The 13,695-nt window shown below is 38.4% G+C and overlaps 1 protein-coding gene across 3 annotated transcripts in view; it reads right to left on the bottom strand.

Annotated features, from left to right (window-relative positions):
- Positions 1–1,078: 1,078 nt before the first annotated feature.
- The window catches only part of ATP6V1H (ATPase H+ transporting V1 subunit H), a 112,011-nt gene continuing 99,394 nt past the window's right edge, over positions 1,079–13,695 (bottom strand). For 2 of the 3 annotated variants that reach the window (XM_021005914.2, XM_021005913.2), the window contains one exon: positions 1,079–1,497. In XM_021005914.2, coding sequence (XP_020861573.1) covers positions 1,437–1,497 — 61 coding nt within the window. In that variant the 3' untranslated portion in view covers positions 1,079–1,436. Of the gene's footprint in view, positions 1,498–7,180; positions 7,466–13,695 lie in introns of all 3 variants that reach the window. The other variant, XR_013486223.1, reaches the window with a different exon arrangement.

The raw sequence follows: 13,695 nt of genomic DNA, 5'->3' as shown, positions 1-13,695 counted from the left end.
CATTAAACTCAGAACTGAAAAGTAAAATTATAAATGTTTGCTTACAGCTAGAGAAATAACATTTGGTGTGATGTACAGAGAACTGGTCTTAAAGCCAGGAAGATTTTGGGTCAAGTGCTGCTGCCTCTCTCACACTGATTGTGTGACCCTGGGCAAACCATTTAATCTCTCAGTGCTCTCCTAGAGGTGTCAATCTGCACTGGTAGAAGGTGTTTGCTCACCCAGGAGTTCCCTGTGCCATTTAAATCACACGTCCAGGGCCTCTCCCCTACCTCTATGGAAAACATATTTTTCTAAACTCCAGACTATATTAGTTCATTGACAGGCAGTGTGGTATATAAAGATTGCTGGACTTAAGGAGAGGATCTCATACTCACTGGCTGTATGTATGCCTACGGCCAGGTCACTTAAATTCTCTAAGCTCAAGTTCCTTCATCTGTAAAACAAGGATGATAAAATCTGTAGAATTTACTTCACTGGGCTATTGTGCAGCTCAAATGAGAATTATTTTTATATTGGCAATCATACTCATTTTCATCCTTTCAGGTCCCACCATCAAGACTCAATTTGTGATCTTTTTTAAGTTCAGACAATAACCTTCTAATGTCTCCCTGCCTCCAGATTCTCTAACGTTATCAACTGAATTTTTTCTAAAACACTACTTTAATAGGGCCATTTTTCTACCTCTCAAAATCACTCTATTATCTCCTACAATCAGGAGCCACCCTGATTTTTTAGCCTTCTCATATTATTCTCATTTATAGAGTATATGTTCCACCCAAATCGGACTATTCTCTGTCCCCTCTTTACTCCACGGAGCATGTGCGTACCATTTATTCACCATTCCTGGAACGCCCTCTTCCTTTTGTTGAACCCCAACACCCATTTTTGAAGCCCAACTTTTGAAACTGACCATTCTGTATAAATATCTAAAAGAGGTAAATTTTTTTCTTTACACTATTTTACAATAACTTTTTAAGGATTTACTTTGGGATAAGAATGATTCTAAAGCACAAGGAGAATGTTTGAAACATTCAATTTCTGAAAAGCCAGGGAAGAAAAATATTTGGAGAAGATGTTTTGACAAGAACACTCTGGAATGTCTATCTTTTAATAGCTATATTCATTTCAAGACAACAATAAATACAGAAAACAAAGGCAATTCATGGAATAGCTATGTTTTTGCAGATATGGGAAAGGACTAGCTTTTTAAAAGGCAATTGTTAAACTTATTCAAATGATACAACTTAACAAATAATCACTTTGACTAGGAGACAGCATAAGAAAAAAAAGAAACTGAGGAGAAGAAATATCTGCATAGCAGGAGGTGAACACTACAAATAAAATCATTTACTCTTGAATCTAAATATTAAGATTCACACTCCAGTTATGCCGCTGTATAGAGAGCTGGAAATTTTGAAAACAGACATCACTATTCAACTTCTTGCAGTAGCTGTTTGAGGTTGTTCTGACTGTAGTTGTTTACCAAGATATTCCCTGAAAAAAAAATAAAATAAAATTAGCATTTATAAACACAATAAAGATGCCACTCCATCTTCAACTCCAATCCCCAACTTCTAGCAAATAAAGGCACAAACCATGCTGCTACAGATACTTCTCTTTCACACCAAAACGTTGTGTGACCGTAACTTTTGCTTACCACAAAAGATTCGTAAATGTTGATAGTCAGCAACTTCTGGGAAACTAAGAATTCCTAAATCTCAGACTTGGACACTAACAATATTAATTCTGGCTCTACCCAGAAAATATATCCAGCCCCAGCCATGTCCCTGGGTACTTCCTGAATCACTGGGCCAGAAGGGAAGTGGACTTCTTGCTTCTCACTCTGATTTCTAGAATGCTCCTTTGTTGAGAGTTATCTGCACAGAGGCAATAATCAAAGTTGTGATGGGGGGAGGGGGGAAGAGACGGTAGTGGGGACAGGGACAACGACAGAGAGATAGACACTCCAGTGGTTCCTTATTCCTACAGAGGAGGTGTCAAACACAGGCCAGCAACACTAAATGTAGCCCTGAACCAGACTGAAATGTAACTAGGAAAGTTGACAAAAAAAAAAATAAAAATACAACAGAACACAGAGAATGTTAACGTGCAGTTTTCTAAGTCAATATGTGGTCCACAGGTATTCTTATGGATGGTTTAGTGGCTCTCATTTCTACTTGAATGTGATACCATTCACTTAGAAAATTAAATACAAAACCCTCTGGCATTTAAAGCTTTCATAACCTGGCCCTTCCTATGTTTCCCATATTCTACATTTGACTTCCTTCCACACTCTCTAATGATCCAGCTAAATTGAGCTACTTGCTGTTCTTTCCCTAGGGTAGCCCACCTCCATCTTCCAGCTCCCTGCCTTTCCACTGGCTGTTACTATGCTTGCAATACTCTCATCTCCACTTACTAGCTTCGCTGGCTTTGTCTGAGACAGTTCAAATTCTGCCTTCAACAGGTCTGTCTCCTACTTCCCTAGCCCCAACCTCCAGCCTCCTAGATACTAAGGCTTTTCACTCCACCGATTACATACCATTTATTCTGTGTGTGCATGTGTATACCTTAGGTTCCTAGTTATTTATATTTGTAACATGCTATTTATAATATATCTCCCTCACTATAATGTGAATTCCTTGAGGACACAGGATGTTTTTGCCTTTCTTTGTATTCCCAGAAATTAGCACAATAGTAGGAGCTTAATAAATGCTTGTGAAGCATTTACCTGACAGTGCACGTGAATAACATGGGCATGTCTGTGTATGCACAGAGAGGTGAAGAGAGAATGAATGGGGAAGAGGAGACCAAGAAAAGAATCCTGGGGATTGTCTACATTTAGAACAGGAGCTCTTAACCAAGGGTTGGGTCTGTGGATGGACTACAAAGGTGTCTATGAACTTTATTCGGGGGGCAAAATTACATTTTTATTTCCACTAGTTTCTAACCAAAACTGATTATTTCCTTCAATCATGAATACAGGCAACAAATATTATTGTGAGAAGGGGTCCAGAAGCTTTAACAAACTGCCAAAGCAGTCTATGACACAAAATAGGTTAAGAACCCCTGATTTAGAAGGAAAAGAACTTAAATGAGTGGTCAGAAAGGGAAGAGAAGTCAAAGAGTACAAAGAGAATCTAAGAGAGCTATCAAAGAAATGGATGAGGACTAAGACAAGGCATTTTGATTTAGCTATTGGGAAGCTGATTTTTGAGATGAGATAGTTCAGTAGGGAAGAGGAGAGATTGAAAGAGACTGAGGAATAAATCAGTTGTCTAGAAGTGGTGACAGCAAGGTCAAGTCACTCTTTAAAGAATTTTTGCAGTGAAAAGATGATAAATGAGATAGTAGCTCAAGGAGGCCATAGGATAAGTTTCTAAGTTAGAAAAGGCCTCAGGTTCAACCCTCACATGTTAGAGATGAAGACACTGAACTCCAGCGAGAGAAAATGACAGTAAGCATGAGAAGCAGGATTTGAACCCAGTCTTTTTTTTACTTTAGAGTTAGTAATTTTTAAGCGTAGGGAAGTATTTTTTTTAGGAGAGAAGAAATATAAGCATGTTTATATACAGTGGGAAGACACTAGTGGGGAAAGTGATTAAAGATGCATAAAAGGGTAAGAAAAATGGAACAAGATCTTAGGAAAGAAACACTGTTAAGATTAAAGACTTGAGAGGGAGGAGGAGGTAAGACCCTTCTTCCCTAGAGATATGATTATAGGAGGTGGAAATATGGAGAGATTTTAAAGCAGATAAGGCAACAGTAGAAGGTACTCACATTTTTTTAAGTAAAGTAGGAAAGGTTATTCAAAGGGACTAAATAATCAAATAGCTTTTGAAATCTAAAAAATTTCAAAAATCTACCTAAATATTTACTAGTAAAAGTGCTTGTCAAAACTAGCACTATATTTCCAAATGTTAGAACTCAATGTCCTACCTATACTATCACCCGAATGAAGCAAGAAAACAGAATTTACTTCAAGGAAATTCACATATGAAACAAAGAAGCAAATTCAAAGAGCCCTTAGTCATTTGATTCCTTTATTACATACTACTGAAAACACACAAAAAATTCTGCTAAATCTCCTGAAACAAATATACAATGATGAAAATGCAAAGGGTCTGCCACTGGCTCAGGAGTCAGGGGGCCTGAGTTCAAGCACCTCTAACTCTTGCCATCTACGTGACTTTGGGCAAATTACAACCTCTCTCGGCCTCAGTTTCCTCATCTTTAAAATGAGAAGTTTGTACCAGATGGCCTCTTCCCTTCTCTAATCTGGACTAGAGGACCATTTCAGCTTTAACTGTGTGATCTTTTGAGTAATGTTGTTGAAGTGACTTGGGAGGGAGGAAGAGATCAAATACTCATCCTTCAAGAAAACAATACATATTTTTTGCACTTGACTCATTCAAAGTGACACTGATGGGAAACAAAAGTAAAGTATGTTCATAGCCAGAATGAAAGGCAAGATACATTACTCTGGGGAAGAAAGAACTTGGGAAAAAAACAAGTATTGTTTAAGTGAAGTATTGAGCTTTCATCAGAGAACAAATGAAAGAACCTATAAAGCTAGCCAGACCCAGAACACATTCTGCAAGGCTATGCTACTTGTAACCAGTACTTACAAATGAAGTATCAGAAGCCGTCCCCTTATTAGAGCCAACATATTGGCATAATGAGATGCTAAAGAAAAATGTAAATATGATGACATTTTACTTGGCAGCACTATGCACCACAGTGTGAAATAAAATTTATTTTTGGTCACTTACGACTTTCTTATAAAGCAGCAATGTAGCACAGTGACTAGAATAATGTTTACCAACTGTGTGACCCTAGTCAAGTTACACAATCCCAGGCAACAAATAATCTTCATCAACTTAGTTTTGCACAGAATTTTTTAAAAAAAATTTTTTTTTAGGCAATTGGGATTAAGTGACTTGCCCAGGGTCACACAGCTAGTTAAGTGTCAAGTATTTGGTCTGAGGCCAGATTTGAACTCAGGTCCTCCTGGCTTCAGGGCCGGTGCTCTATCCACTGTGCCACCTAGCTGCCCCCTTGCACAGAATTTTAGAATTGGAAGGAATCCCAATATGGCAGCATAATGTAATGGATAGAGTTTTGGAAAACCTGGGTCCAAATCCTTCCACAGAGAGTTACTAGCTGGGTGACCCTAGGGCCTAGGCAGTTTGATCAACATCTCTTAGCCTCAGTTCCTCATCTGTAAAACGAGAAGGTTGGACTTCTGAGGATTGATCTAGCTCTGAATCTGTGATCCAAAGGCCTATCACTTAAGCTACTGTCTCATTTCTCCAATATAAAATTCCTAACAAATGCTCATCCAGTTTCTGCTTGAAGACTTCCAATGCTGGGGAACACACCATAACCAAGGTGTAGCCCATTCTAGTTTCTTTTTTTTTTTAAGGCAATTGGGGTTAAATGACTTGCCCAGGGTCACATAGCTAGTACACATCAAGTGTTTGGTCTGAGGCCGGATTTGAATTCAGGTCCTCCTGACTTTTGGGCCAATGCTCTATCCACTGCGCCACCTAGCTGCCCCAACCCATTCTATTTTCAAAGAGTTTTGACTGTTTGGAAATTTTCCTTTTATCAAGCTGAAATTAATCTCTTTGCAACTTCTACCTGTTGCTCCTAATTCTGATCCCTGAAGCCAAAAGAATATATCTAATCCCGCTTTTAAAGGATGGTCTTTTATATCCTTGAACAAGGACATCAGCCCCTTTCCTTCTCCACCTCCCACATACATCATAGCCTTCTCTTCTCCAGTTAAACTTGCCTACTTCCTTTAAACATTCTCACAAGGGAAGGACTCAAGGCCCTTTACCACTCTGGTCACTCTCCTTTGGACATTTTTGCTAACATCAATGACATTCCTAAAATGTGTTCCACAGACCAGAAGACAATATTCCAGATAAGGACAGATCAGAGCAAGGTGCAAAGGGACCACACCTTGATCTTTGAGGCCCAAGATCTCAAGGGTTTTTTTGGCTGCCATGGCAGACTGCTGACTCATATTGAGCTTACAATCTACTACTAAAAGCCCCAAACCTCTTAAAAATGGATAGTGATGATATTCCAAGGAATCCTACCTCTAAAAGAAAACAAAAATGATTGAAACAAAGACCACTGGAAGAAGCCTTAGGGCCAACTAGTCTAACTCATATCCAAGCAGGCATCTATCCTACAAGATTACCAGGCAAGCAATCACACAGGTTCTACTTTAATACCTCCAAATCATGGAGAATATCAGCAACTTCACTACACAGCCCATTTCATTTATGGACAGCTGTAATTTAAGGAAATATTTAATTTTAAAGAGCTAAAATCTGTCTCCTTATAACGTCTTCTTATTCACTGGTCCCAAAGATGTTTTCTAGGCTCAGGCAGAATAAAATCAGTCTTTCGCATTATACTCCTCCCTTCAAATATTTAAAGTTGTTCTCTAAGCTTTCTATTCCCCAAGTAATGTGCCCAGTTCTTTCAAACAATCATGGTTTGGCTTGGCTTCAAGCCCCTCATAATCTTAGACATGTTACAGTTTGCTAAAATTCTTCCTAAAATGTGGCCCTCAAAACAGAAGAGATAGTGTAATCAAAGAAGAATTTAGCAGGACTACTAGCAGGGGGCTATAGCATTAGTAAAGTGGAGTCACACTAATGACTTCTGCTGAGTTTGCAGTCTATTTAAATTATTATCTTTCTCACATAAACTACTTTCTAGTCACATCTATCTCATCCTGTCCTTGTGTTAAAGGTATCTTGAAAACTCATTGTATGCAACAAAAATAACCTACTTTTACATGACACTTTTAACATTTAGGTAATACTTTCATGATACATTTACACTGACCCTTGAAACAGCCTTGTGAAGCAGGTAGTAGGAATAATCTCTCTGTTACACAGATAAGGAAAATGTGGCTCAGAGATGTTAAATGATTTTTACAAGGATAACAGGAATTAGAGCTGGAGAGGGTCATCTAGTACAAACTAATTTTACAGACGAGGAAAATAAGGTTGTGTTTGTCAAATTTCAGTTTTGTCAAAGTTGTCAAATTTGCATCAGTTTACACAAGTCTTCTCAGACTTTTCTAAAACCATTCCCTTCATCATTCTTACAGTACGATAATATTCTATCACCATCATATACTATAACTTACCCAGCTATTCCCTATTTGAAAGACACCTTAGAGTTTCCATTTCTTTGCCACTATGAAAAGAGCTGCTATAAATATTTTCGTACATAATGTTTTTCCTCCTCTTTCTGGAACTGCCAAAATTCAGTTCGGAAGACGTTGCAAAGAGAGACTCCAAATCCAGGTCCTAACTCCAAATCTAGCACTCCATCCATTATAGACCACATTATTTCCAACAACACAAGGACTGCTTGTTGGATGTGGCATAACAGTGATTCCAGCCACCTCTAGGTCAAGCTCACCCTCCACCTGGAAAGACAGAGGTTTAATTTCCTTCACTCAGTGAACAAAATCAAACTAAACATAAGTCGAGCAAAATCAAGTTAACAAGCATTTATTAAGTGTCTCCTAAGGTGCCAGTTACTATATGCTAAATACTGGAGATAGAAAGAAAGGCAAACAAAATGAATCTCTGGAGTCAAGGAGCTCACAGTCTAATGGAGGAAACAATATGACAAACAACTAGGTATAGACACAATACAGAAAGGATAAACTGGAGATAATGACAGAGGGAAAGTACTGGCAATAATGAGGATAGGGAAAAGCAAAAGGTGGGACTTAAGCTGAGTCTTGAAGCTAGGCAGGGAAGTCAGGAAGGAGACTTAAGGAGACAGCCAGGCATGAGGGACAACCAGTGAAAATAATGAGCCTGAAAGCAATAGGGAGTCACTGGAGATTACTGAATAGGGAGGTGACAGGGTCACAACTGCACTTTAGGAAGATACATTTGATAGCTGGGTGGAGAATGTGCTGGAGGAGAGAAAGATCTGAGACAGGGAGGCCAATCAGCTGACTATTTCACTGGTTCACATATTAGGTGATGAGGGCCTGTGTAAGAGTGGGGTGGCTGTGTCAGATGAGAAAATGAGATATATTCAAGAGATGTTGTGCAAGTAAAATCAATAGGCCGCAGTAAGAAATTGCATAGGGGAGTGAGAGAGAGGCGGGGAGGAGTTCATAATGACACCTGGTTTATAAATCTGGATGACTGGGAGGATGGTGGTACCCTCAACAGTGACAAGGAAGTTGGAAATAATTTGGGGAAGAAAAATAATGACAGTTCAGTTTCAGACACGCTGAGTTTAAGATGCCTAATGCACATTAATTTGGAGAGGCAACCGGGGTTAAGTGACTTGCTTAGAGTTACACAGCTAGTAAGTGTCTAGTATCTGAGAGGCCAGATTTGAACTCAGGTCCTCCTGACTCCAAGGCCGGGTACGCTAGCAACTCAGCCACCTAGCTGCCAGTCTTAATCCATCTTACAGTTACAAATTTTATACATCAGGTTGTCTCAATCTTTTTGGATCCTGGTTCTGCCACCCACAAACTTGATAAGCATGGCAACTACTCTGTCCTCCAAGTCATTCATAAAAACGTTGAAAAGAACAGTACTCAATGAAACCATTACTAGATCTATATCCAAGGAGAACAAAAAAGATGAGGAAAAACATTATGTACAAAAATATTTATAGCAGCTCTTTTCATAGTGGCAAAGAAATGGAAACTCTAGGGGTGTCCGTCAAATGGGGAATAGCTGAATAACTTATGGTATATGAAAACTGTACTGTAAGAATGATGAAGGGAATGGTTTTAGAAAAATCTGAGAAGACTTCTGTAAACTGATACAAAGTAGAGTGAGCAGAACCAAGAGTACAATTTATACAGTAGCTATAATGTTGAAAAGATAAACAACTCTGAAAAACTTAGGAACTCCGATGAACACAATGATCAAACATGAATCCAAAGGCCTCATGATAAAACATGCTATCCAGCTCCAGATGGAAAGCTAATGGACTCAGAGTGAAGACCGAAGCTTATTTTCATTTTTGTTTTGTTTTCTTTTTTTTTTTTTGGAGGGGAAGGATAGGAGGGGGAACAATGAATGCTAATATTAAAACTTGTTTTATTTGACTACATATATTTGTAATGAGTTTTGTTTTTCTTGCCTTTTCTACGGGTAGAGAAGGGAGAGAAGGAAGGGAGGGAATTCAGAAGTGAAACTAAAACTGAATTTTATTTTATTTTTGGGCAATTGTGGTTAAGTGACTTGTCCAAGGTCACACAGCTAGTAAGGGTTAAAACCGAATTTAAAAAAAAAGAAATGAAGGAACACCTCCATCCAGGGTTGTGCTACAAACATGGACTTGATTTATTGTTTTATTGATGGTCTAATCTTAAGAAATTGATGGTGAAAAAGATAATCATGCAATTAAATTTGAAAGTTATAAAAAAAATGTTGGATGCACTTTCAGATAAGGTCACTATGTTTTATTACTTTTACTTAACTGTCATATTTATTACAAAAGATCTCTCACATATTAAGAATAATCTATAAATGTTTGGAATGTAAATGCAACATAAAAATAAAACACATCAATAAAACTTTAATCTAAAAAACCCTATGGCACTCCATTACAAAAGTTCTCTATCCATAGTGGATAGAGAGCAGGGTCTAGAGTTAGGAAGACCTGGATTCAAATCCCACATTTACTATCTGTATGGCCATGGGCAAGTCATTAAACTTCTCAAGGCCCCAGTTTCCTTATACAGAAAATGAGGAGGCTGGACTATAGATAGCCTCTAAGGTCTCATCAAGCTGTAAATACAGGACCCTATGTAAATAATCGGTATGAAGCACAATTACAGTTCTTCCTTGATCATCCATGCAAACAGAAGATGTTAATAAAAATATTCAATTAAGATTATTGGATCACCAATTTATAGCTACAAGGAACCTCCGATATCATGTAAGTTTAAAGGCCTCATTTTACAAATGAGAAAACTGAGGCCCAGAGAAGATAAGGACCAAGGACACAGGTACCGAGTACTAAAGTCATAACCTGAACCCAGGTCCTCTTACTCCTACTCCAGAGCCACTGTACCAGGTGATGAGAATCAAAAACACCATTTATATTTAGAATGTGTCATGTAATTTGCACTATGAAAAATCTGCTGAAATACCGTACCTTTCAACTTTGCCCATAACATAATAAGTTTAAGAACAGCTTAGATTCTTTAAGTCTAAACTATAAGAACATAAGAGCAGGTGACAGTGTAGGATGCTGGATTTGTTGTTGCTGTTCAGTCATTTCAGTCACGTTCAACTCTTCGTGACCCCATTTGGGGCTTTCTTGGCAAAAGTCCTGGAGTGGTTTACCATTTCCTTCTCCAGCTCCTTTTACAGGTAAGGAAACTGGGGCAAACAGAGGTAAGTGACTTGCCCAGGGTAACACAGCTAATAAGTGTCTGAGGCCGGACTGGAGTTTGGGTCTTCTTGACTCACAGTACATTATCCACTGTACCACCTAGCTTCCCAGTATGCTGGATAGTAACAAGCAGCAAACAACTTGGGATTAAAAATTAGTTGCCACTAATTAGACAGGTGACTACTTCGATGCTAACTACCTGCCAAAATAATTCAAGAAATATGGCTGCAGAACTGATATTGAAAAACTTTAAGGAAAAGAGAATCTAATCTGTATATTCTCCCTCAAAAACCTACTCTAGGCTCAGATTCTTATAATCTAGCCAATAGCTTAGTAATGTTCAGACTCCTTAAGAGTCTGCCCAATATGGCAGATGTTCTAATAAACCTTGTCTTTGGCTGAAAAAAGCCTTAAGTCGAATTCTTTGCGACAGGACCCGCGTGCTGTGATTTTGGGGTTCCAGCACCCCTGAACTTCTAAACCGCCCCACTTTGGTGGCCCGTACGGGGAAACTGCATAACCCCAACTTCTTCTCCAGCCAAGACTGGAAGATTTATGTCTTCCAGATCATAGGCCACTCAACTACAGTTGGTAGCCAATGTCCCCACATCATTCCCTGGATGCAACCTGTGCTTGGTTCCAGTCAACCTCCTCTTTGGGACCCCCTCGAAGTAGGGACAGCTCTACACCCCTCGCCAGCAGGAAGCAGTTTCAGAAGCTGAGACCTTCACCCTTTACTCCAAAAGAATTTGAGTCCCATTTGTTTGAGGGGGGAAATGATGGGGTTGGGATCTGGGCCCCAGAAAGCAAAAACCCTGGACTTCTATAATCCCATCAACTGGCCTTTCATTGTGGATACACCCAATATCCCCTCCATTGTCTTGCCTCCCTATGGCCCCAGGCCACTTCCCACCCTTGCTCCCATCTAGGCTCCATTACCTCATAGACTACTTGGCCACTTGTAGATCCCTCCCACAGGCTTTCTGTATATAAGGTCCATCTTGTCTCCACTAAGATGCTCAGATTCTTATAATCTAGCCAATAGCTCACTGCTGTTCAGACTCCTTAAGAGTCTGCCCAATATGGAAGATGTTCTAACAAACCTTGTCTTCAGCTGAAAAAAACAACAACAAAAAAAACACCTATTCTAGTATTTTAAAACACTAACCATTGTTTTTTTCCTAACTTCTTATTTAAATTTAAACCCATTTAAAAAAAAAAGTTTTCTCCTCCATGGAAACAAATAGCTCATGAGAACAGCAGTTTACACTATTGATTCTAAACTTAGAAATGTCTAAAAATGGCCAAAAAATGAACTTGAACAAATCTTTAGACACCAACGATATACCAATGCCTCAAATAATTCAACTTTTTAAAATAAAATCAAGTCCCTTCAAAATTTTAAACAAGCTGTTATTCATAAATAACTTAATAAGAAAGTACCAGTGATGCAAAACAGAAAAAGCATAAATAGAAGTAATCAACAGTAGAATATGACTAGCTTTCTCAGTCTTTACATGGATGTTCTAAGTTTCAGGAGAAATACTAATAACTAAAAGAAACAACATTAGAAGCCAATTTCTGAAACCAGACAACTGGCAACAAATCTGTTATAAGAACAAAGAAAAATAGGCCAGATATCTTTATTACCTATAAAGACAACCTTCCTTTTTCAGTAACAACAGCAAAAATAAATAAATAAATAAATCCTACTTTAGACCGTTAGACTGTTGATTCAAACTATTACCTATATTTTAGTTCACAGATTATATCAGTGGGCACTGTCAAAGGCTGTTCATTTTTTGAAAAATTAAAAGTTAATGTATCTGCTACTAGTCACCTAAGAGTATCAGTTCATGCTTTTACAATCAAGGATTGGTGGTAGTGATGGTATTTGTTGTTGCTGCTTCAGGGAAAATAACTTTTCAAAAAATGGCGAATGTCCTTGTGACAGACAAAACTGTAAAATCAATCTGGAATATGTATTGGGGACAGTGGGGGTGGAGCTGCCTAAACATCTATCTTGCTTATATGCCTACACTTAGTATTCTATTTCTTTTTATTTCTATATTAAAGTTAACATTTCTTCCTCACAGTTCTCTCTACCAAACAGGTATATATCCTTATTAGCCTATATTTTCAACTTAAAAATTTAAATCTTAATATTTCACAAAAACATATGTAACATCAAGGCTGTCATATTCTTGCTACATGTCCAGCACATCCTCTTCTACAGAGATAAATATGGATAATATCTTATTGTTGTCAATATGCTTTGTGCTACTTGCATCGACCATGAGTCTTCCTACTGCATTCTACAGTAGCTGACTAGTCAGAAATAACAGTGTCCTACCAACAAGCATACATCATCATTTGCTGTGTTAATAATAACAGCTTTGGTTGGCAGGAATTATCTTAGATTACTGAAAGAGCTGAACAATTTCCCTATACTGGTCCAGCCCACTCATTTATTCCAATTCAATTCTAGATTGTTTACTGGCAATAACTGTCATGATACAGGTACTGACAGACTAATCCAATGGATTCCATACAACTGCATGTCATAATTTAAGCAATATGCATACTTTATTTACTTGGTTTTGGCACCATGATTTACTAAGTCAATATCCTTTGAGTGGTCATGATTATATTGAAGAAGCCCAGTAGCATTCTGTGCTTAGTACAATCAGCATCTTACTTGTGAAGAGTAGTACCTGGAAAATTTTTCTATAGACAATCTCTTTTCTAATCTGGATTTTGAATAGGTTACCCTCCATGAAACTAGAAAAAGTATGTCTTCTGGTTACTGCCTTATCTAAACTCTTTGTATTGCTAAGAGCTATCCTTGTGGTTGCATCATATGAGATACTAAGAGTGTCTTGGGCCAGATATTAATCATCCTTACTAATCCATAACACCTCATTTCTTTATCATACTACACTTGATCCTAGGAGTAGCTAGGTGGCACAGTGGATAGCGCACTGGGTTTGGAATTAGGAAGACACATCTTCCTGAGTTCAAATCCAGCCTCAGATACTTACTAGCTGTGTAGACCTGGACAGGTCACTTAACCCTGTTTACCTCAGTTTCCTCATCTGTAAAATGAGCTAGGGAAGGAAAGAGCAAACCACTTCAGTATCTTTGCCAAGAAAACACCAGATGGGGGCAGCTAGGTGGCACAGTGGATAGAGGACCAGCCCTGAAGTCAGGAGGACCTGAGTTCAAATCTGGCCTCAGACCAAACACTTGACACTTACTGTGTGACCCTAGGCA

Source organism: Phascolarctos cinereus, unplaced genomic scaffold (genome assembly GCF_003287225.1).
Source record: "Phascolarctos cinereus isolate Bilbo 61053 unplaced genomic scaffold, phaCin_HiC Scaffold_4;HRSCAF=312, whole genome shotgun sequence".
Classification (NCBI taxonomy): Eukaryota; Metazoa; Chordata; class Mammalia; order Diprotodontia; family Phascolarctidae; genus Phascolarctos; species Phascolarctos cinereus.
The sequence above is the reverse complement of the archived record's forward strand: the minus strand, read 5'-3'. Positions and strand labels throughout refer to the sequence as shown.